The sequence below is a fragment of the Furipterus horrens genome, unplaced genomic scaffold, assembly GCF_987537825.1.
Source record: "Furipterus horrens unplaced genomic scaffold, mFurHor1.1.pri manual_scaffold_5, whole genome shotgun sequence".
In the NCBI taxonomy this organism is placed as follows: domain Eukaryota; kingdom Metazoa; phylum Chordata; class Mammalia; order Chiroptera; family Furipteridae; genus Furipterus; species Furipterus horrens.
This window is the reverse complement of record NW_028327175.1, coordinates 179,383,985-179,407,410: the sequence shown is the minus strand read 5'-3', so window position 1 is coordinate 179,407,410 and position 23,426 is coordinate 179,383,985. Positions and strand designations below refer to the sequence as shown.

At 38.6% G+C, this 23,426-nt stretch overlaps 1 protein-coding gene and 1 pseudogene across 5 annotated transcripts in view; one reads left to right on the top strand and one right to left on the bottom strand.

Annotated features, from left to right (window-relative positions):
• Nucleotides 1-23,426, bottom strand: part of LOC150010478 (WASH complex subunit 2-like) — a 70,105-nt gene that overhangs the window by 34,011 nt on the left and 12,668 nt on the right. For 4 of the 5 annotated variants that reach the window (XM_090278381.1, XM_090278382.1, XM_090278384.1 and 1 more), the window contains exons 7-18: nucleotides 23,161-23,222; nucleotides 21,942-21,989; nucleotides 20,083-20,193; nucleotides 19,472-19,553; nucleotides 18,756-18,824; nucleotides 8,693-8,811; nucleotides 8,219-8,276; nucleotides 7,119-7,178; nucleotides 6,553-6,726; nucleotides 4,536-4,663; nucleotides 3,969-4,055; nucleotides 624-725 (exon numbers count right to left, since the gene is read on the bottom strand). In XM_090278381.1, coding sequence (XP_090134507.1) covers nucleotides 624-725; nucleotides 3,969-4,055; nucleotides 4,536-4,663; nucleotides 6,553-6,726; nucleotides 7,119-7,178; nucleotides 8,219-8,276; nucleotides 8,693-8,811; nucleotides 18,756-18,824; nucleotides 19,472-19,553; nucleotides 20,083-20,193; nucleotides 21,942-21,989; nucleotides 23,161-23,222 — 1,100 coding nt within the window. The remainder of the gene's footprint in view (nucleotides 1-623; nucleotides 726-3,968; nucleotides 4,056-4,535; nucleotides 4,664-6,552; nucleotides 6,727-7,118; nucleotides 7,179-8,218; nucleotides 8,277-8,692; nucleotides 8,812-18,755; nucleotides 18,825-19,471; nucleotides 19,554-20,082; nucleotides 20,194-21,941; nucleotides 21,990-23,160; nucleotides 23,223-23,426) is intronic. The other variant, XM_090278383.1, reaches the window with a different exon arrangement.
• LOC150010479 (recQ-mediated genome instability protein 2 pseudogene) lies at nucleotides 11,727-12,172 on the top strand (annotated as a pseudogene).

Below are 23,426 nucleotides of genomic sequence, written 5' to 3'. Positions count from 1 at the left end.
AGAGACCCATCCTCTAAAACAGTGGTTCTCAACCTTCCTAATGCTGCAACCCTTTAATACAGTTCCTCATGTTGTGGTGACCCCCAACCATAAAATTATTTTCGTTGCTACTTCATAAATGTAATTTTGCTACTGTTATGAATCGTAATGTAAATATCTGATATGCACAATTTATTTTCATTGTTACAAATTAGACATAATTAAAGCATAGTGATTAATCACAAAAACAATATGTAATTACATATTTGTTTTCCGATGGTCTTAGGCGACCCCTGTGAATGGGTCGGGTCGTTCGACCCCCAAAGGGGTCGCAACCCACAGGTTGAGAACCGCTGCTCTAAAAAGTATTTCTTAAAGGCAGATTTTTAAAGTGAAATCTACAAAGCCTTCCATATGAGTCGGGTCAAGAATCTAATGTCCTGTCCTTTGTATAACTAAGAGAACATGAGTTGCTGAAATAAAAACCAAAATATTTTTGCTGTATAAGCCTCAGTCAGATGGCTGGACTGGTTCCATATCACCGTATTCTACAGACTGAACCTCTGACTATGAAGCTATTATCGGAAATAGTTTTTTTATTAATTGAAAACCTGATTATCTTGTGTTGCAATAACAATGTTTACCTCTTCATCTTCATCATCAAAAAGCAAGACTGACGTGGGGAGTTTGCTAGGCAGGAGAGATGCATCTTTTGACTTACTCACATTTTGAGAAGAAAACAAATCCTGTTGGATGAAGATTAAAGTTCCTAGTAAACAAGATACATCAGTTTTTAAGTATCAGACATAAAACACTGAAGACTATGACATGATGACTCTTTGTCAGAGACAGAGCTTGCTAAGGCCATCCTTGAGGAACCCACATCAGAGTCTGTCCTAGCTGTGGGCAGTATAAGTGCCTGACTGTGAGAAAGGAGAGACCACTGCTAACTCCAAGTGACCTCACTGGAACCTGGAGGTTTGGATACTCCCACTTTGCTCTATCTTGGCATCCCAGATGGGTGATTTAAGGGAAGGCAAAAATTTCCAATCAATCTCCTATCATGCTAAAATAAGAATGACTTCCTTTTTCTGTCCAAAAAAATCAAAGGAATTAAATAGATTCCATAATAGAAACAAAAGCTAGCTTCCCAAATTACTGGATCTATGACGGTTTTATTTTGTTGCAAATAAAGAGTATAATATTGGTTACTCTTATAAGAGTATAATACTATTTCTTTTAAATAAATAAAAATTGTTTTTATTTTGAAATGTTTGGTATTCTACTTGAATTACAGAGCTAGGAGATGTTGCAAACCATTTAAAAATCTAGTAGCTTCTGAAGAAATTTGCAAAATGCTACAAAATGTTAGCCTGTCATGCAAAGAAAGAGCTGCAAAATGAGCGGCATGAATTAACATAAAATTAGCTGCATTAATTTAACATAAAATAGAACAAATGTTTCTTCAGGAAGAAATTTCAGTACACAGAGCCAGACAATTAGATAGAACAAGAACATAGTTTCTAAAACCTTTCGGGATAATTTTTTAAATTATGGAATCAATGTTTATCCCTCATATAAAGACCTTATGTTTACTCCTCAAATAAAGACTAGAGTCCAGTGGTTTCTGCCTGAGACTTATGGAGTCCCATGGGTCTGTTCAGGTAGGAAAGGCCATACAGGGAACTCTAGGTTTTCTACGTCTCTCCTGCATTTTACACACTGGCAAGCTGTCAATGGGTTCTCTTGCTTTAAAATAAGTAAGTTATCACCAGGGATGTGGGGTGGGTGGGTGGAGAATAGGGGAAAAGGTACAGGGATTAAGAAGCATAATTGGTAGGTACAAAATAGATAGGTGGATGTTAAGGATAGTAAAGGAAATGCAGAAGCCAAAGAATTTATATGCATGACCCATGGACATGAACCAAAAGGGTGGATTGCTGGAGGGAAGGGGGATACCGGGCAGAGGGGGGCAAAGGGAAAAAGAAATTGAGACAACTGTAATAGCATAAGCAATAAAATATACAAATAAATAAATAAATAAATAAATAAACCAAAATAAAGAACAAAAACAAATTTCAACGTCATGGTTCTGGACCCTTGACTAACATCTTCCTCGGTGCTGGAAAAAAAGGCTTTTCCATTACCTCAAACATGTCCCCAGAATGATTTCATAGGGCAGGCTTTAGCTCCACACTTCAGATATAGAGGCAGTAGTAAAGATTCTATCCTTCTAGCCAAAGCTTTATCTTTTAGACTATACTGTTCTACTTCTCCATGCCTAAGCACCCTCACAGTATCCGATAAAAACAATCTGTGATGATGCACATGGAACAAAGCATTCAGTGGTGGTTTCAAAAACCTGTCTGAAAATTCTTTTACACTTCTACCATCAATAACTGGAGTCTGAATACCCTACCCTTGAACCTGAGCAGGCTTTTGTGATTGTCTCAACCAACAGAATGCAGCAAAAGTGACAACACCAACTTCCAAGGCAAGGGTACAAAAAGCAATACAGCCTATGCGCAGCTCTTGGGAATCTCACTTAGAAACTCTGGGCCAACATGCAAGAAGTCCAGTCTCCCAGAAGCTGCCATGCTGGGAGACCACACAGAGATCGAGAGAGAAAGGGGTGTCAGTGCCCCAAGTGCCCCAGCTATTTGAGTCTTTTCCGCCCAGGCACCAGAAACATGAGTGAGATGATTCTCAGCCCAGCCATCTCCACGCTAGAAACTACACAAGACCCTAAATAAAAAGCACCTAGCTGAGCCCAGTCAACTTCTAGAACCATAAGTGTTAATAAAACATAGTGATGTTTTAGGTCATTAAGTTTTGGAGTGATTTATTTCACAGTAATAAGTAACTGGAACACTTCTGAAATCACTAAAATTGCTAACGTTTCCCTTTTTCAAGTAGATGGCAACTATCTGACGGCTTACCAAGTGCCAATAACTAGTGCAGGTATTATAAGAGCGGGGAACAAAATGCCCTGCCCTCACCGAGCCTTCCTAATTGGGACAATGAACAAATGGACGTGCAATGTCACCAGCGATGCCTACTGTAGGGAACTATACAACAGAAGGGTGTATGCTGGCAAGCTTGCATTCATGCAAAGAGGTGTCAGAGGGGGACTACAGAAAACTGGAAAAAGCGAGGAACTTTTCTGAATTCTGGGAAGAGCATTCCCAGAGGGGCAGGAGTCAGTGCAAATAACTCAAAGGGGAGAACTCAGGATGAGACCAGAGTGTGAGGCCCCATCATGCCATGCACATGTGTCAGGATTTTGATTGATTCCTATCTTCTGTACACTGAACATCAATAAAATAATATAAGCCTCCAAGGTTTTATTTATATCTATGGTGATTGCTCTACTTACAACGAGTTGTATGTTCACCCTGGCTGTTAGTGCAAAGTAACCACTACAGTTTAGCTCAAAGTTCACAAAATTTGAAATTATATGTAAATTGCTGCCCTGTCCACATAATTTTCTGTGAAGGGGACTGATTGCTGCCCTTTGCATTTTCATACAGGTCTTTGATCCCCTAAAAGCCTGGCCTAAAATTAGTTCTGTGGGAATCAGAAAAAGCAGTGACCCTGTTATCAGTCTCAAGATAAAAACCTGTGCCAAAATACTTATCACTTCATCAATAAGCCCAGTTTTTATTAAGACTACCAAAAACATAAGCAGTGTATAAATTTCCATTGTGGTACAAGTGCCTCACTGCATTGAGAATCAACAAAGAGTCTAAAATTTGAGCATCCTGAAGACAAGAGTATTTTCATCCCAGAAAATGCACTAGATTGAAACCCAAGAGTGAAAAGTATTGTACACATATTGCTTTCTAAAGACCACGTGTTCGCAAGAGATTATTTTCAAAGAACTAGAGGATATAATAAAATGTCTTGTACCTCTAAAGAAAATCCTGATTTGGAAATAATTTCTAATGCTATATCCACTAATTCCCAGAACTAAAAAAAGAATTCCTTACCTCAGTGTCTTCCTCATCTGAAAACAAATCTTTCTGAGTCTTTCTTTCTGACAAGAGCTTAAGACTTTTGCTGGAAGGCAGGGTAACCTTTGTTGGGAAAAAAAATGAGAGTTAACAAACAAGACACCTGGAAATGAGAGTTTATTCAATCACTCATTCAGAAACTGTACTGAGTGTCTACTAGGAGAAGGCACCAAGCCACATGGCAGGGAAAGAAAGATGTCATGGACCTTGGACATATATCAAGTTTACTCAAATTAACTCAAAATGAGAAGAACATGAGAAAGAATTTCAAAATTGGTATAAGTTAGGTAGGAAATTGGAAAGAAACAGTTGCTTGATAAATTTCTCAGAACAGACAAGAAAAACATTACTTTGCACCGCCCACCATGGTAACTGGTTCAGGTAAAGATCACCAATGGCTGTTACAACAACTGGGTATGACAAAATCCTAACAACGGCTCAGTCTTGGTGGTAGTTCTTTGGGTGTTTGTTGTCTTCTGTTCTTCACTATACATTTGAAAGTAAACAATACTTCCCCTCTGTTCAGTCTTCCCTCCTGCTCACCTTCTTTTCTGCTCTTGCTGCATTTTCATCTGTCTGATTCACAGTAGCTTCTGGCAAAGCCACCGCTTTTTCTTTGAAGAGATCTCCTTCCTCCTCATCAAAGATATTGGCAGTGGATTTGAGTTTGTCTTTAAAATGATACCACAGCATAAAATTATATTAAGGTAAAAAAAATTCCACCATAAAATTCAGATTAAAAATTCTTCCCTCCCAAAGAACAAATTTAGAAAGTATAATATTTCTTGATTAGTTATAAAGAAATATTAAGTGGATTAGATTGGAATTTTTCAAAGAACAAAACAGCAGCTAAAATGAAACACAGGACATGGTTTAACCAGCTGGTTTACACATTTATCCAAGCAACAGCATCCCATGCTAATAGTAGCTTGGACTGACATAAAAGGTACAGAGACACCTATAGAAAGAAAGATCATTTAAGAATCAATCACTCTAGGAAGCTGAGAAATGAGGATCACCTCTTCCTTTTAAAAAATCGAATTACACAAAAGTATATAAAATCAAATAATGAAAGCTCCCCTGTAACTCCACCTCCCCATTCAAACATGATGGTCAATGGAATGGTTTGGTATACATGCTTCTACTTCTCCCAAAGGATATACTAATTTTTAACTTTAGTCATTCACAAATAAGGCAGTAAATGATCATTTGAACAATGAGTCTTACAATTTGCATTTTTCACTTAATGTACCTAGGCCATCTTGCCATATTAACATACATAGACTTCATTCTTTTTTAGCAGGTTCACAAAATTCCACTGAATGGAAGAACTATAATTTACCCTGCTAATAAGTATGTGAGTGACTGCCAACCTTTCACTACCACAAGCACTTCTGCACTGAATGAGGCGTATGTCACTGGAATGAGGGCACTATATCATGAATGTCCCAGGACAGCAATAGCTGTCAGGAAAGGGGCATCAGCCATGGCTGATGTAGCTCAGTTTCAGTGGATTGATTGCTGGCCTCTGAACTGAAAGGTCACTGGTTTGATTCCCAGCTGGGGCACATGCTTGGGTTGCAGGCCAGACTCTCAGATGGGGGCATGTGAGAGGCAAGTGATCGATGTATCTCTTGGACATCGATGTTTTTCTCCCTTTCTTTCTCCCTTCCTTCCCATCTCTCTAAAGATAAATAAAATCATTTTTAAAAAAGGGGGGGTCTATCAATATTTGTGATTCCAAATCAGTTCCAAGCCACGAGCATTCACTGTCATTTCAGTTGGCACAGATATGAGTGCATTATGCATCCGTCTGAACTCTTTCTAAAATAACCAGGCAATTACTTCCCTCACTTTCTGCTTCTACCCCTACTTTCCACACCTACCACTGAAAAGGGGGCTAGTACAACCCACAGACCAGCAATCTCTGTCCACTGTGGAGATGGTTAGAAATGTAGAATTGCAGGTCCCATTCCATAGCCACTGAATCAGAATCTGCATTTTGATAAGAGTCCCAGGAATGGCATTTGCACCTTAAAGAACTGACTTAGAGGAGTGATTTCATGAATATACTGGCTTAAATTTGAAGGGAGAAAAAGGGAGAGTGCCAAAGTACCCAAGGGGCTAAAAACCATATCACACATGGAAAAGTCAACATTACCTGGGTTTTTGGAAAACATAAGGGAAGCTGGGAAATAAATAGCTAGCATGGCCTTCTGCTCATAGGGTTTACTAAGGACTGCTGAAAGAAAGTGTGATTAAAACTTTATGATTACAAAGGTGAGAACTAAAATTCTTGAGCAATTATGGGGGAACAGATCGAAATTAGTTCTCTCTAAGGAAGAATTCCTAGCAATTAGTTTTCAAAGCAAAAAAGACTCTTTCATAAAATAGCGATCTCCACGGTACCATGCCTATATAAGCAGAGATGAGACAACTCTCTGAAAGGAACACTTGAGGAGGGGTTCTGGTACCACAAGAGATGAACTGTAGGAGTTTTGTGTCCTTTTAGGTCAATATTATTTCCTGACAAAATTCATAAACAGGCTGGAATAAGCACCTGTCTTGCAGGGTTTGCTACAGGATGCTGAAAAAAAGTCATCATCATCATCATCATCATCAAAGAGGCCAGTGGGTGTTGGGAGGTATAAGCGTTTCCCTGGAGTGGGCTGTCTGGGCTTCTGGGAATCCATCAGAGATGGAGCAGAGGTTGCACCAAACACATCTGTGTCACCTGCGGGTACAGAAACAACACAACTTGGCTAATTAGCTAGTGTGGGTAGGCCTCCTGATTATACAGAAAAAAAAAACAAAACACTACTGCCTACTGGGAACTTTCAGTTTCAGTTCATCCACAGAACCCAATAAGGACCCAACCACTTCCATCCTTTTCTGCTACAGATTATGCCAGAATCAGTTACCTGGTCACCCAAACACAAAAAAGGTCCAAGGTCACTAATTTCTAAGAGAATATGATCTAACCCCAGTAAATGAGCTCTTTCTGGAAGCTGTCCCATACCTTCTGAAGCACCTCCTATTCTCCAACCTGCCCTCAGAAAATGGCAATTTAAAAATGACAAAATGATTCTGATAATAGTTTAAAAAACAAACCATACAATATGATACCTAAAAATACAGAAACTGCTTCTGCTGGGACTGTCTTTCCAGGTTTGGAGGATGAAGACACTAAAATGAGAAAGGATGAGATAACCATTTCAACAAAGGAAATAACTTTCCTTATTAAATGCACCTTCCTCAAATATGTTCAACACAATACAGAGCTAATAAGAAACCTTTTAAAACTAATTTTTCCTAAGTCATTTTAAAATTGCTTAGTATCTTCTTTACCAGTGCCATGCCATGACTTTTTCTTGTTACTAATGCAACCTCAGCTGTGACTCCCATGGAAAATCACTGTGACTCTGGGCAGACAAGAGCAGCGGGGTTGGCTGGAGAGGCCAAGGAAGATGCAGTGCACAATGAGGGGGGGTGGGGGGGGACAGAGCAAGCAGGGCTCCTCCACAGTGTCCCCTCTATCCATTACTGTTTGTGAGAATGAACAACAACAACAAAAAAAAAAGGCAAAAAATCTCAGACATCAGTGGAAAAATGGAGATAATAACAAGAAAGAGGAAAACTAGGCAAATCACCAATGCCAAAAAGTGTAGAACAGGAACCATACAATAATCAAGGCAGCACTGTAACAAGTCCAAAATCTGACAGTTTGTGGCCTGGGGAGACCGAATTGCTTAAAATAACTAATTCCCATTTCCCAAGAACTCCCACAGACCTAAAGGAATAAAATTTTTAAGTTTTTAATTTTTTATGTGTGCCTTTTAAAAAGTCCACAGCTGATTATAATGCACACTGGGCTAGGGAATTGCTGATCTCCAATTTATACACAGAATTTTAGGAATGTTTCTTTGAATTAAATTGATTAAATTAAAATATCCTCAATACTGCTGGAGTATTTTTCCTGTATGACTTTTTATGAATTCTCTAAGAGGCAAAACTGTGATGTGGATTTACAGATGGTATTATTTGTTTCTTCCAAGACCAGAATTAGTGCACATAAACTACTATTAACTAGAACAAGACAAACATAACAGTTTCCTGCCTACCAAAACAGTAAGGTCTGAACAACTTCTGGGACTCCATCTCCTAGGGGCCATAAACAGTGTTGGAATCTGTATACAGAGAAGCAGTCAGTCTCAGTCCAAGCTTACCTTCACTAACAGGTGCTCGAGCTGCCTGATTCCGAGGGGCTTCCGTGAAGAGGTCACTCTGGTTGTAATACAATATATGACACAGAATTCAAAAAAGCAATGGAAAAGGTAGCTGAGATACATATTTGCTGTTCTGACAGAAAATTAGTTCCAAAGTGAAGACTACGGCAAATCAGACTGTAAATAAATTAGGCCTATCCAGGAATTAAGTACAAATATGGAAGAAGACAATAGATAAGGTAAGAAACAGTTGCCTAATCAAGTAAACTGTTCACTATTAACACTCTCACATCCTCTTCTTACAAAGGGCACCAAGATACAATGTTTTCTCTTTGTGATTCTTAGTTCAAATTTTTCCAACTAGAAAAGCAGAAGCCACGTCCAACTAAGTAGTTTTTTTTTCCCTATTAAAAGACCAAAGTGTATTTCTTCCACAACACAGCTATGGAGAGCTTCAGATTACTAAGGACTCACCTCCTCATCCTCATCATCAAAAAGTCCCTTCCCTCCACTGAACAGACCACCTCTAGAGCCAAATGGTGAGAAGTCTTCATCGGTCAGCTTGGGGGGTGTGAACAAGTTATCTTCTTCATCTAGCAAACAGAAAGAAATATTTTGCAGGAAGAGTTAAAGATGAAGCTGTAACTCAAATTCCAGATATTAGCCTTTACAATTTTTCCAAAACTGGCATGAAGTTTATCTAACCGTATGAATTTCTTTGAAGCAAATAAATCTTTCAATTGCCATTCAAGACCCAACCTACCAAAAATGTGGGGAAAGGGAGCAGACTAAACAAAGGGATTTGCAGACTGACAGTCACAAGTGCAAATGTAACGGACATTACTGTTTAATATGAAAGAGCCTGATATATTCATTATTGAAAAAAAAAATGCTAGAGATCCCTAGTTTTCATACTTCTACAGAATTCCAGAAAGACAACTAACAATTGCTATAAAATCTAATAATTCAGTCTTCAGAGCATTTTCCCCTCCACATCCATCTCTCCTCCCAGCACCCCAAACCATGCTTTTAAATGCTCTGAAAACATGGAAAGACCCCATTTATCAAGCATTTAAAATGCACTTCATGAATTATGTAAGTGACATTCCTCAGTTAAGAGCAACCTTAAAAAAAAAATTGGGTGATGTCAAAGGAATACTGGCATGAGAGGTCCCCTTCAAGTTTCAACAATCTAAATAGCTATAATTCAACGAAGTATCCCCTGCTTAAGGCACAAACACATCTGAGAAATTCATGCCTTGAAACATCTAAATGTGGGCAAATGGAAGTGAACCATGGAGCTGGGAAGGGAGAAGAGTTGAGAGAAGCTAGAGACACAGCCCAGAGGCTCCCAGCCTAGAGCTCATTGTGGAGCTCACCCTGGAAAGGCGAGGAATCAGGTTGCCACTGGCATTCTGGCCATGCCAGCTGGGAAAAGCAAGGAGATACAGTGAGCATTCCTACAGGAGTGGTCTGTAGGAAATGAGGCTGGGCTGAGTCCAGTGACGTAAGCAGGCACAAAGCTCAGAGTGTGGCCACAGTTGTCTGGCAATCAGCATTACACACGAGAAACAAAGCCACTGACTGCCTCTCCTCATCTTCCCAGAACCTGCGCCCCCACCCCCACCCCAAACCTTTCAGAGCCAGCAGCAGGGCCCAGAAGAAGCTATAGCTGTGTCAGGTTGCAGAGTATGTTATCTGCAAACCTGAGAATCAGTACCACAGAAACACTTTTTCCCTGAGTGACAGGCACACTCTGCAACTAACCCCAGGGTTGAGTTAGAGATACAGAGAGAAGGCCACTGAGGTCTGCCAGTCGCCATCACTAGGAGAGCAAAGCAACAAAGGCAGTGGCCAGCTTCCCCCAGCTCATCCCACTGCCACACATCACAGCTGCCCTGCTGGCAGCATCTGGCCACAGGGGACAGCACAGGGATCTCAGGGATGTGGAACATCACCGCCCACCACATTCCCCTGTAGGGTTGGTCCCCTGAGACCAAGGCGACCTGAACACAGAGGAGATGTCCACCTTCCCAGGAAACACAGGACATTTTCCGCCACCCTGCAGAGATCTGAGAAGCCAGAACAGTGCAAGAGAACTAAAACAAACAAACAAACAAACTTGTGATTCAGTGCCAACTACTGGAAAACAATAGGAAGGCTTCTTATCAATCTACTAGAGAAGTGCCATTCACAGATAGATGCCTAGACAGAGAAAGAATCCATCAAATACCATGACTAACCAAGGTAAAAAAAAGTCCAGGAAAAAAAAAACCTTAAAGACATTGAATTATGTGATTTAAAATGACAGAAAATTCAAGGCTGTAGTTCTAAAAAAAAATCAACAAGTTACAAGAAAACACAGATAAGGCCCTGGCTGGTGTGGCTCCGTGGACTGAATGCTGGCTTGTGAACCAAAAGGTTGCTGGTCAATTCCCACTCAGGGCACACACACACTTGGGTTGCTGGACAGGTCCCCATTTGGGGGGTGTGCAAGAGGCAACCAATCAATGCACCTCTCCCACATTGATGTTTCTCTCCCTCTCTCTCTCCCTCCCTTCCCCTCTCTCTAAAAATAAATGAAATCTTTTAAAAAAAATTAAGAAAACACAGATAGGTAGTTCAATGAACTCGGAAATGAAATCAATGAACAAATGAGTACTTTAAAAAGGAGACTGAAACTTTTTAAAAGAACCAAACAGAAATCTTGACATGAAGAACTCAATAAGAAATACAATATAAATGAGAGGGTTCAGGTAGGGAGAAAAAAAAAAGAGAGAAATACAATATAAAGAATGAACTAGTGATCTTAGGAAACAGAGCTGACCAGATGGAGGAAAGAATTAGTGATAGCAAAGACAGAAGTGTAGAAATGACACAGAAGGAAGATAACAGAGACTTAACCATAAAAAGAAATGAAAGAACTCTACGAAAACTCTGACGCCATCAGAAAGAGTAGGCATATCAGAAGAGAAAGAGAGGGAGAAGGGAACAAAGGAGTCTGTTCAAACAAATAGATGACAAGAACTTCCCAAACCTATGGAAAGAGCTAGATCTTCAAATCCAACAAGCAAACAGAACAGTTAATTACTTCAATCCAAAAGGCCTTCTGCAAGGCATTGTATTAAAACAGTAAGCTTTAAAGAAAAGCCCCGTATGTTATAATTGGATTTCTAAGCAGAAACCCAGGAGAGATTAGAATCAAATATTCAAACTACTGAAAGAGTGAAATAACCAGCCAAAAATAAATGTATCTGGCAAAGTTATCCTTTAGCTATGAAGGGGACATAAAGACTTTTCCAGACATACAAAGGCTGAAGGAATTTACCACCAGAAGACCACTACTGCAGGGAATATTCAAGAGGGTTAGTCTACCTGAAAAAAGAACAAAGGTCACAAAACTACAAGTAAGATCACCAACAAGCAGACAGAAGCAGGATATTCCACTTTTTAAGAATAGGGTACTATACAGCTCTCAAAGTTGGCAGGAAAATGGCTGCCTAGCATAATGGCAGCAGCTGTGGCCGACTCATTTTCCGGCAGCGGCCCAGTGGCAGTGAGGCTGCTGTGGACCCCGCCACTCAAGGAGCTGGCAGAGCAGCTGTGGCGCAACGCGGAAGGCGGCCAGGGCGCATGGATGCTGTCATGGGTAGCAGTGGGCCACGACTTGCTGGAGCTGATGGCTGTGTGAATGCAAGGCACGGTGGTGGCAGCAAGGCTCGGCTGTGGGACCCCAGCTGGGCCTTCTCAGTGTGCGACCTAGAGCGGGTGCCGCGTGGGCGGCCCTGCCTCACCCCAGAAAAGTATGTGATGGTAATGGGAGTGATTCATGCCTGCATCCCTGAGCCATGCCTTCTGGCTGTAAAAATGACATATCCTTCTGATAATTCTGTGCATGAAAGCATGTGGGCACTGGAAGTAGATTTACTCAGGATGAGTAAATCATTTACTTAAATGATGTTAGACATGTCATTGAAAACAACTGAAATTCTGAAAGGACTTAGGTTCTTAAACCACGTGGATTTAAAGACCATTGTTCCATGTGTATTTCTCAAGAATTTCTCAAAGAGCTGTGCTTTGGCTCCCCAAGGAGTCCAGATGTAGGGTTTCTAAACGCTGGGACATACATGCCAGTTCACTCAGCCCCAGCTGCCCCTGTGCTTTGACAACTGCTGAAGAAAAGTAGATGTGGTGTCACACAGAAATCTCCTGTTGCATTTTTCAAGTTTTATTAGTGATGATACTTTTTCCATTACTGCTGTAACCCTGTTTTATGATGCAGACTTTGAATCTCAGTCATTGTCCGTGGTGTTAAAAGTGAATCTCAGTCAACTGTGGCTGCTGTGGCTCAGTGGACTGAGCGTCAGCCTGTGAACCAAGTGTCGCTGGTTCGATTCCCAGTCAGGGCACATGACTAGGTTGCACGTCAGGTCCCCAGTTGGGGGCACATGAGAGGCAACCACACAGTGATGTTTCTCTCCCTCTTTCTCCTTTCCCCTCTCTCTAAAAATAAATAAATAAACTAACAAATAAATAAGTTTAAAAAAAAAAAAGCCTACCAGCTGATTTCTCTAAAGAAACTTTGCAGGCAAGAAGGGACTGGCAAGAAGTATTCAATGTGATGAAAAGCAAGGCCCTACAATCAAGATTACTCTATCCAGCAAAGTTAACATTTAGAATGGAAGCGCAGATGAAGTGCTTCCCAGACAAAGTAAAGCTAATGGAGTTCATCATCACCAAGCCATTATCATATGAAATGTCAAAGGGACTTACTTAAGAAAAAGAAGATCAAAATTATGAACATTAAAATGACAACAAACTCACAACTATCAACAACTGAGTCTAACAAATAAAAACAAAACACAAAACTTCCGGCCAAGATGGAGGCTTAGACTGACACGCTGTCTCCCTCCACAACTAAGTATGAATACAACTACCTCAAAACCAAAGATAACCAGAAATTCCAGAAAATAAAACTACATGGAAGCCCAACATATGAAGTTATAAACCAGCAGTGCTCGTCTGGATGGGTAGGAGGGGCAACCAGAGCAGAAAAGTTGGCAGTGCTGTCTGCAGTAGCAGCGGGGAGAGCGGCAGGACTGTGAGAAATGCCAGGGGAGCAATCCCAGCTGCAGTCGAGACCCGTCAGCTCACGATTCCAACGCTGGGGAAGGCAGGCCCCCATTGTCCCTGACTGTGAGACCAAGAGGGCGTGGGGATGGAGAAAGAGACTCCTGGTCTCTCAGTGGAGAGTGATGGCAGAATTCTATCTTGGACCCCCACCCCCACACAAAGCACCACAGAGCAGTGAAAAAGGTCGCTGGTCGGCAGGTAGTGACGAATGCACAGGGCTCTGCCCCCTACAGCCCTCCCAGGAAGCAAAGGTAAACAGAAAACTGTCAGGATGAAGCAGACCATGATTGAAATCCCGGTGACACAGCTCACCAGGCAGCAGATGAGGGACCTAACTGATGAGCAAATAGCAAATCTTTCTGAGGCTCAGTTCAGAGCTATAGTCATAAGGCAGCTTGAAGAATTAATAAAAGATTCGGAACAAAACAGGGAAGGAATGAAAGCTAGTCATATTGAAACAAACAAAAACACATACAAGTGGTGAGGAAATGAAAACCAGAGATCAAATCAATAAATCGGAACGTAGGGAAGGAACAAACAGTCAACCAGTGCAGAAAGAGGAAACAAAAAGTGAGGAATACGAGGAGAGACACAGAAACCTCTGGGACAGCTATAAGCAAAAGAACATTCGAATTATAGGATTGCCAGAGGGTGAAGAAGAACTAGAAATTGAAAAATTATGTGAAAAAATAATGAAGCAGAACTTCCCAAACTTGAGGAAGGAAACAGACTTACAGGTCCAGGAAGCACAGAGTTCCAGAAAACCTGGACCCAGGGAGAACCACTCCAAGATACGTTATAATCAAATTGTCAAAAATTAAAGATAAAGAGAGAATCTTAAAAGCAGCAAGAGAGAAGAAAAGAATTATGTACAAAAGGGTACCAATTAGACTGTCAGCTGATTTTTCAAAGGAGACCCTGTAGGCAGGAAGGGACTGGCAATAAATATTCAAAGTAATGAAAATCAAAAACCTACAGCCATGAATACTCTATCCAGTGAAACTGTCATTCAGAATAGAAGGGCAGAGAAAGTGCTTCCAGGACAAAGCAAAACTGAAGGAGTTCATTAGATCCAAACCACTATTATATGAGATGTTAAAGGGATGGATTTAGAAGAAGGGGGATCAAAATTATGAACATTAAAATGAAAACTGAATCACAACAACCAACAGCAGAAGCTAGGGAACCGAAACAAAGGCAAACTAAATAGGAAACAAGAGTGGAAAAAGAATTATAGGTATGGGGAACATATTGGGGGGAGGTCAGCAGGGGGAAGGAAGAGGGAAAGGGAGGGAGATGGTACAGGAATTAAGAAGCATAGTAGGAGGGAATGGAGTAAACAGGAAGAAGTTGAGAAGAACTATATGCACAACCAATGGACATGGACTAAAAGGGGATGACAACTGTAGGGAGGCAGGTCACTGGGTGGAGGGGAGCAGAGGAAAAATAAATTGGGACAACTGTAACAGCATAATCAATAAAGCATATTAAAAAAAATAGAATTAAAAAAATAAAAACCAACTAAGCAAACCAGAATAAGAACAGAATCATAGGTATGGGGATCATTTGAAGGGTTATCACCTGGGAGGCGGAAGGGGGAGAAACTGGGAAATGGTGTAGGCATTAAGAAGCATAATTGGTTGATACAAAACAGACAGTGGGAAATTAACAATAATACAGAAAAAGGTGAAGTCACAGAACTAATATGCACGACCCATGGACATGAACTAAGGGGGGTGGGATTGCTGGAGCGAAGTGGTTACTGGGCAGAGGGGGGAGTAAAGGGGGAAAAACTGGGACTACTGTAACAACATAATCAATAAAATATACTTAAAATAAAATAAAATAAAATTGCCTTTTAAAGGGAAGAGATTTCAGACTGTCGATGAGATTCAGAAAAATACAATGGGGCAACTGATGGCAACTGGGAGAACTGTGTGAGATTCCAAGGTGCCTAGTTTGAAGGGGACTGAGGCATCATTGTCCTATGTACATCGTTTCTTGTATCTTGTATCTTATTCAATAAATGTCTCTATTTTTCATATTATATGGCTGGATACCTTCTGGACAGACCTCGTATATAACCTCCCTATACTGAAAGATGAAGAACAGGAAAACCTAAATACAATGCTCAACAGTAAGGAAATTGAAACCACCATCAAAATCCTCACAAAAAAGTAAAAGTCCAGGCCAGATGGCTTCACTAGTGAATTCTACCAAACGTTCAAAGATTTGATACCCACACTTTTCAAACTCTTGCAAATAAATGAAAATTAAGTGATAGTTTCTAACACATTTTATGAGGCCCACATAACACTAATAGTAAAATCTGGTGAGGATAACACACAAAAAGGAAACTATAGACCAATACCTCTAACGAACACAAATACAAAAAATCCTCAGAGAAATACTAGCAAATCAAATACAAGATATTAAGAAAATAATACACCATGATCAAGTGGGGTTCATTCAGGGGCACAAGGATGGCTCAACATATGTATACTGATCAATGTAATACACCACATTAACAAAACAAAGAATAAAAATATATGATATTATCAACAGATGTAGTAAAAGCACTTGATAAGATACAACATTTATTTATGATTAAAACACTCATCAAAACAGGTATTAAGGAAATAACTCAACATAATAAAAGCCATATTTGACAAAGCCTCAGCCAGTATCATACTCAATGATGAAAACTGAAGGCTTTTCCTCTAAAATCGGGAACAAGACAAAAATACCCCTTCTCACCACTTTTATTCGAAATACACATAGTTCTGGAAGTCCTAGCCAGAGCAATCAAAAGAAAGAAATAAAAGTCATTTCTGCTAATGACATGATTCTGTATATAGAAAACCCTAAAGACTCACCAAAACTCTATTAGAAACAATATACAAGTATATTAAAGTTGCAGGATACAGTCAATGTACAACAATCCACTGCCTTCCTATATATTAACAATGAAACTTTAGAAAGAGAAATGAAAAACAAAAAACAAAAAACAAAAAAACAATTCCTTTTGCAATTGCAACTAAAAGAATAAAACACCTAGGAATAAACTTAACAAGGGATATGAAGGAAATATATACTGAGAACTACAAGAATTATTAAAAGAGACTGAAAAAGACACAATGCAATGGAAAGATATTCCATATTTGTGGAAGAATCAACAGTTATACTGTCCATATTACCCAAAGCAATATACAGAGTTAATGCAATCCCCATCAAAACCCCAATGACATATTTTGAATAGAAAAAAAATCATCAGATTTGTATGGAACTACAAAAGACCCCAAAGAGCAAAAGCAATCCTGAGAAAAAAGAACAAAGTCAGAGGTATCACACTCTGACTTCTAATTACACTACAGAGCTATGATAAACAAAACAGCATAGTATTGGCAGAAAAACAGATACTTAGACCAATGGAACAGAACTGAAAGCCCAGAAATAAACCACATGTGTATGGGGGCAAAGGATCCAAAATATACAATGAAGAAAAGAAAGCCTATTAAAAAAATGGAGTTGGTAAAATTGGAAAGCCACATGCCAAAAATTGAAACTAGGTTACAGTTTGTCCCCATTTACAAAAATTAACTCAAACTGGGTCAAAGACCTAAATATAAGACCTTAAATAATAAATTACATATAAGAAAACATAGGTACTAAACTTATGGACCTCATACTCAAAGAGAGGATTTTACTAATTTGACCTCAAAGGCAAGGGAAGTAAACGCAAAAATAAATGACTATGACTATAACAAACTAAAAAGCTTCTGCACAGCAAAAGACACTGCCATCAAAACAAAAAGGCAACCAATCAAATAGGAAAAGGTATTACTAGGGGTTAATATCCAAAATACAGGACTTGGCAAAAGTAGGTTTACACTCGTGAGTACATGAAAGTTTATTCTTGTATTTTCATATATTAATTACTGTATTATTTTCCAGATAACTGTAAACCTACTTTTGCCCACCCCCATACATAAAGAACTCATACAACTCAACACCAAACAACCCAATTAAAAAATGGGCAGAGCACCCTGAACAGACACCTCTCCCAAGAAGACATACAAATAGCCAATAGGTATACAAATGCTCAACTTCATTAGTGTGAGGACAATGGAATCTAGTCAGGCTCCCTCACCTCAGATGGCCAGGCACGGGCTGCTCAGAGATAAGAATTAGATCTGCATGTGCAATGCAGACAGTTATATAAGCATTGATGTCATATTTTGGCTAGTAGCTGGCTTTGTCTATGCATAATATAAAAGGGGCAGGAACCCCCATGGGAGTGTTGGCGCAATGATTGGGGGCACACCAAGCACCAGGGGATGTGCGCCGAGCTGCGGCAGCACAGCCGGCAGCCAGCTGTGGTCCAGCACAAGCCCAAGGGTGGAGGGCATGCGTGAATACTGTAATGTCTGCAGTAAAGGAACTGTCAGAGACTACAACCTTGCCTCGCATATTCTTCCAATTGCTGGACAAAAAGAATCAGCATTGGATTCCAGGACAATAGCTATTAGGAAAATGCAAATCAAACCCACAAAGAGATACCACCTCACACCTATTAGAATGGCTATTATCAACAAGACAGGTAATAAGTGTTGGACAGATTGTACAGAAAAAGGAATGCTCATTCACTGATGGTAGGAATGTAAACTGGTTCAGTCACTATGGAAAACAATGTAGGTTTCTCAAAAAATTAATACAGTTACCATATGACCCAGCAACCTCTCAACTGGGTACCTACCCAAAAAACTTGAAAACATTTATTCACAGCAATTAATGTACCCCTATGTTCTCTGCAGCATGATTCATGGTGGCCAAGACATGGAAACAATCAAAGGTCAAGTCATGGAAACAACCCAAGTGTCCTGATAGATGACTGGATAAAGAAGATGTGATACATATATACAATGGAACACTACTCAGCTGTAGGAAAAGATGAAATAGTGCCATCTGCAACAATATGGATGAATCTTAAGAATATCATGCTAAGCCAAATAAGACAGAAAAATTAAGAACCGTAGGATTTCATTCATATATGGGAATAAACCTGAGAGCAACAAATGAACAAACAAGAAAAACAAACAAAAACTTATAGATACATTTAATAGTATGGTGGTTACTAGAGGGAAGTGGGGTGGGGAGTTAGTAAAGAGTAAAGGGGGTCAAATATATGGCGCAAAAGACTTGATTTGGGGTGGTAAGCACATAAATTGTATGTTTTTGAATCCTTTGCCCAGATGATGTATCACAGAATTGTACACTTGAAACCTATATAATCTTATTAACCAATCTCACCCTACTAAATGTAATCAAAAAATAAGATAAAATAAAAAAGACCTTGGAATCGCTTAGTTTCAAAAAAAAAAAAAAACTGAGGGAAAAGGCCTACCATCTGAGGGAGTTTTCCTCTCCTTCTTCTCTTTCAACGTCTTCTGAGATTTTGCTCCTAGAGATAAGGCTTGAAAAATATGTCACAATTTTAACCACACTCAGTTTATGCTAAGTATTTATCTGATATTTTACATATTTGTCTGCCATCCTCTTGACTCCTAAACTCGGAGCAAGCCATTCAACTTTGTGTCTCAGCTCTACCTGAGCACTTCACAGTCAGTGCCTTACCATAGCAGGCACTCAACAGTGCCTCTTTTTAAGCAAAAAGCTTCAACTTATATACCACAGTCATGTGCATACCAGGGCTGCACCTGCTGAAAAAATTACCCTGACATATTTCCACCCTGTTAAATCACTAGAATACATTGTATAGTACATTTTCAGTTAGTCAAGATACAGGAGTAAATACTAAGTCAGTGAGTCTTAATCTGGGGCCCATGCTTCTCTAAAGTATCCATTAATCCCCTGAAATTGCATATACAATGTTATATAAATGTATATATGTGCGTTTTTCTTGGGGGCTCCACAGTGTTCAGTTATCAGTGTCTATAAACCAAAAAAAGGAACAAGAAGTGCGACCTAAGTCTCTCATGCCTGAGTAAAATTAAACAGAGAACTGCCCTCAGGAAGCCCACCCAGCAGGGTCCTACACTTCCCCACCACCACAATGTTAACTCATGTTAGAGGATAAAAGGTGCAGGGGGGCATACCTACCTCTTTTTTCCTCTCCCATCTGCCTTGTGGCATCCACTTTGATCCGAGCAGCCAGCTCATCAGCAAAGGTTGTGGGTCTTTTCTTCAAGCAGAAAAGACAGAAAGAATCACTTTTTGTAACATATAAACTAGTACAGTTTACTTCTGAATACCTAACCAAATTTTGGAAACAGTCATAAAGAAATTGAAATGAGAAAACAGTGTTTAAATGAACTGATACATACGTTCCCTATACAGATCACCTGAGAAACAGGATTCAGTGTTCCTTCAAAGGGAGATGCTCCATACTTCCTTATATTTTTATAGTTCAAAGAGCTAGATAAGAAAACTACCATGAAGTCCTTGGGGTAGGGGGCAGAGGAGGAGTATTAGGGTCTTAAAATTCTGAAACTGAATATATTTTGAATGATCTGACTTGTAAAATTATAACATTTGAAAGAGAATGTGATATATGCAAGGCAACTTAATGTTCAACCATTAGTTTCAAAAGTAAAGGAAAATACAAATATGATATAAAATAAGATGGTTACAGTTATAACCTGCAATAAAAGGAATGAGTCAGGTACCACTTCTAAATTTTGCCAAGAGATAGCAACTATATTGTTTCTTACACGTCTAGTACTTTCTTCAATATTCTCAGTATCTTCCTCCTCCTTCTCAGAGTCAGCAAAAATGTCACAACCATCATCGTCCTCTTCTTCATCACTTATTTGTGCAGTTTGCTAAGAGTATAAACCACCAGATTAGAACTATTACATAAGGTCATCGAGCTGAATAAGAAATGCTGCTAATTAGCCTTTAGGTAAAATGGTAATAGTTTGTTAAATGCAGCGTAAGTTATGAAGCAGTACATATGTTAGAACAGATAATATATAAGATTTATTTTTAGCACAAGAATAACAAAATGAAATATTTAAAATATCCATCACTAAAGAGATGATTAAACTAAATATCTTTTTATCTTAATAAGAATACTAATAGTTTTTTTTTTAAAAATAAGCTACAACAATTGAAGAGATATCCAAGGCAATAAGTGAAAAAACTGAATGATAAACCCGGTATGATACTCTGCATCCTGCTCATCCCTATACCATTTCCATGGGCACAGATATACTGTACTTGCAAAAACAAAGAGAAACACTCTGGGTATGTACACTCACAGATCCTAATACCAGCTGCTTCTGGAGACTGTGAGATGAAGATTGGAGGGCTGAAACTACGTTTTATCTGTTAAGTTCTAATTTTTACAAAAGTGGCCACTGGAGTGTATAACTTTTTTTAGAGAATTTTTAATGTTTAGATCAATAAAGTGTGCCAGTCACCAAATTAAAATCTTTAGAACTGAGGTTAGCTATGATACACAAAACCAGTCTATCTTTAACAATACAAATAGATAAGCCAATGCTTTTAACCACTAAACTGTATTGTTTGAAAAACTGAATTTACAGATCTTAATAGTAAATTCCATAGAAAAAAATATGGGTTGATCATTAAAATTATAGAGACCAGCCATATTCGTGAATTCAACTGGGAAAATACAAGTACCAACCAGAAAGTACTAAATCCTTCATTTGATAGTTCAAAATTTTTATGAAAAAATACTCCCAATTGGGGAACAAATGCAAACTGGGATAAACTCTATATACAACTATTTATATTATGGTAGCAAAAATCATAATCCCAGTGATGAGATTGTAGAAAAATCGTTATGCAGGATCTATAATCTCAAATGTCCATAAGGAGCCTTTACTATTAACTCTACACCACCTTATGCCTAAGGGAACAGTTCACATAAACAAAGGACTTTTATGTATGAAAATACTAAATACATCATTATCACAAAAAATCCTAAAAATAAACTATTTTTCATATACACTTAGACTATGACAGCACCATATATACGTGTGCTTAAAAACACAGAACTTTACAAAGCAAATTACAAAAACTACTTAAAATGACAAGGACAAAGAAACATTTATATTAACATGAAATAGCAAAAAATAAATTTTATATATATATATATATATATATATATATATATATATATATATATGTATCACAAAAAAATATATCCTTAGAAGGACACCCAAACACTACGACAATGATATTAAAACAGTAAGATTAGAAGAGTGTTCATCTTACTGCTATACTGTCTTAAGTTTTAAAACAGTGGAGAGGGATTCAGTTTGAGTAAATGGGCCTTCTTTTAGAGGCTGTTTCCCAATTTTGTTTTTTACTTCATTTTTTTTCCTAAGAAAAATTAATATAAAACATAAAAATTTTAAAAAATATATACAAAAGAGTGATTAGCGTAAAAACATGAAATGCTTGAAGGAAAATTAGTTGTAAATACGAATAAATCCTTATTTTCAAGTAAATCATTCAAAAGTAATTTGAATGTCTATTTAGTATATATGCTACGCTTCAATTAACATTTAAAAGTAAAATCACTTTAATATATAAGCCTTACCTGGTTTTGATCATTGTCACTATGACTGACAAAATCTTCATCTGACTCCTTTAGGGGGAAAAGGACTTTGTTGTTAATAGAGCCTTTACTCAGAAGCACAGCAATAATTTTGGGTCTAAGTCTTTGAGGCTCATCAACAGTCGGTCTCTGTACTGATTATTGGTCACCTGAAGTATCAAGGTATATATAAGCTGGCTATATCACCAAGAGTTGTTCTAATTAACATGTAATATTTTGTGGTTAATTAAAACATCTTTAACAACTTGTCCATGTCTCTCTGACTATTGAATTTAAAGTAAGAGTTTCACATTTAATTAACTAATTATCTGAAGTTGATTTGTGTTATTTTACTTTTTGGACTCCACTCTATATTCCCTTTTAAACAGGGTAACTACTTCATCAGGCCCAGGAAGGGAACATCAGTATTTGCCAACAGCAATTACATGAAGACTTACATTGATGGCTAAAAGCAATGGATTCAGCTAATGACCATCAGTTATAGGGACGTTATTTAAGGGAAGTTTATTTCCTATTAGATGTTTTGTTTGGAGGGCTGACTGAAGGAGGGCAGGGGAAGAGGACAGGAGAAGAAGAGAAAAAGAAGTATATGCATACAATCTGGTCTCCTTTTAGAAATCCACACTCAAATGTCTCTACCCTTTGCAATAGCAAATATTCAGTCTAAAGGAGCCAAGCCAGATACAACAGTGGTCAAGGTCAACAGACTCCAAGTCCCTAGAGCAAGGAATCAGATTATACTCTAGATATGAAGATGCTAGCAGCAACAACAAAACAAAAACATAAGTGAATGCTTTAAGTATTCTTCTGGTCTAGAAGATTTTATAATGAAAGTTTCAAATCTGGACACATTTTCCCTAGAATTATTCAAAGATAGAATTTACTCAAAGACTGTATCTCAGGAAGAGATCCCACAAAAAATATCTAAGCTGTCCTCTTCAAAATATATTGGTAAAAAGAAGATTTGGTGGGAAGCTGGAAGGGAGGGAAATAGTAAAAGAGATTAAAGCAATTTTCCATTTTTTGTTCACAAAATAAGGAAATTCAATCCCAAGAGAAAAACTTCAGAAAATGGCTTCTATGACTGTTAAAAGATTTATGAAAACAGATGGCTAATTCATAAACATCTATTCACTTGGCCTGCTAAAGACACCCTAAGTTTCCTGTCATTCATGACCTAGACACACTAAACAGTCCTTACCTCTTCTTCATTCTCTTCTTCACTGCCCACAATGCTACCACGATCACTGCCTACTGAACCTTCTATTTAGAACAAAGATAAGGGTTATCACCAATATTCATAAAAAATGAGCTTAGTTTCTTTTCTTCTCAAAATCATAAACCACCATATAACAGCACCACAGAAATTTTGATAAAACTAACTAGAATTAAAAGTATCTGAGGGATGAAATATTTATATAGCCTCCGAGTATCTCCTCACAAGATAGCTAATAATTACAAAAAGAA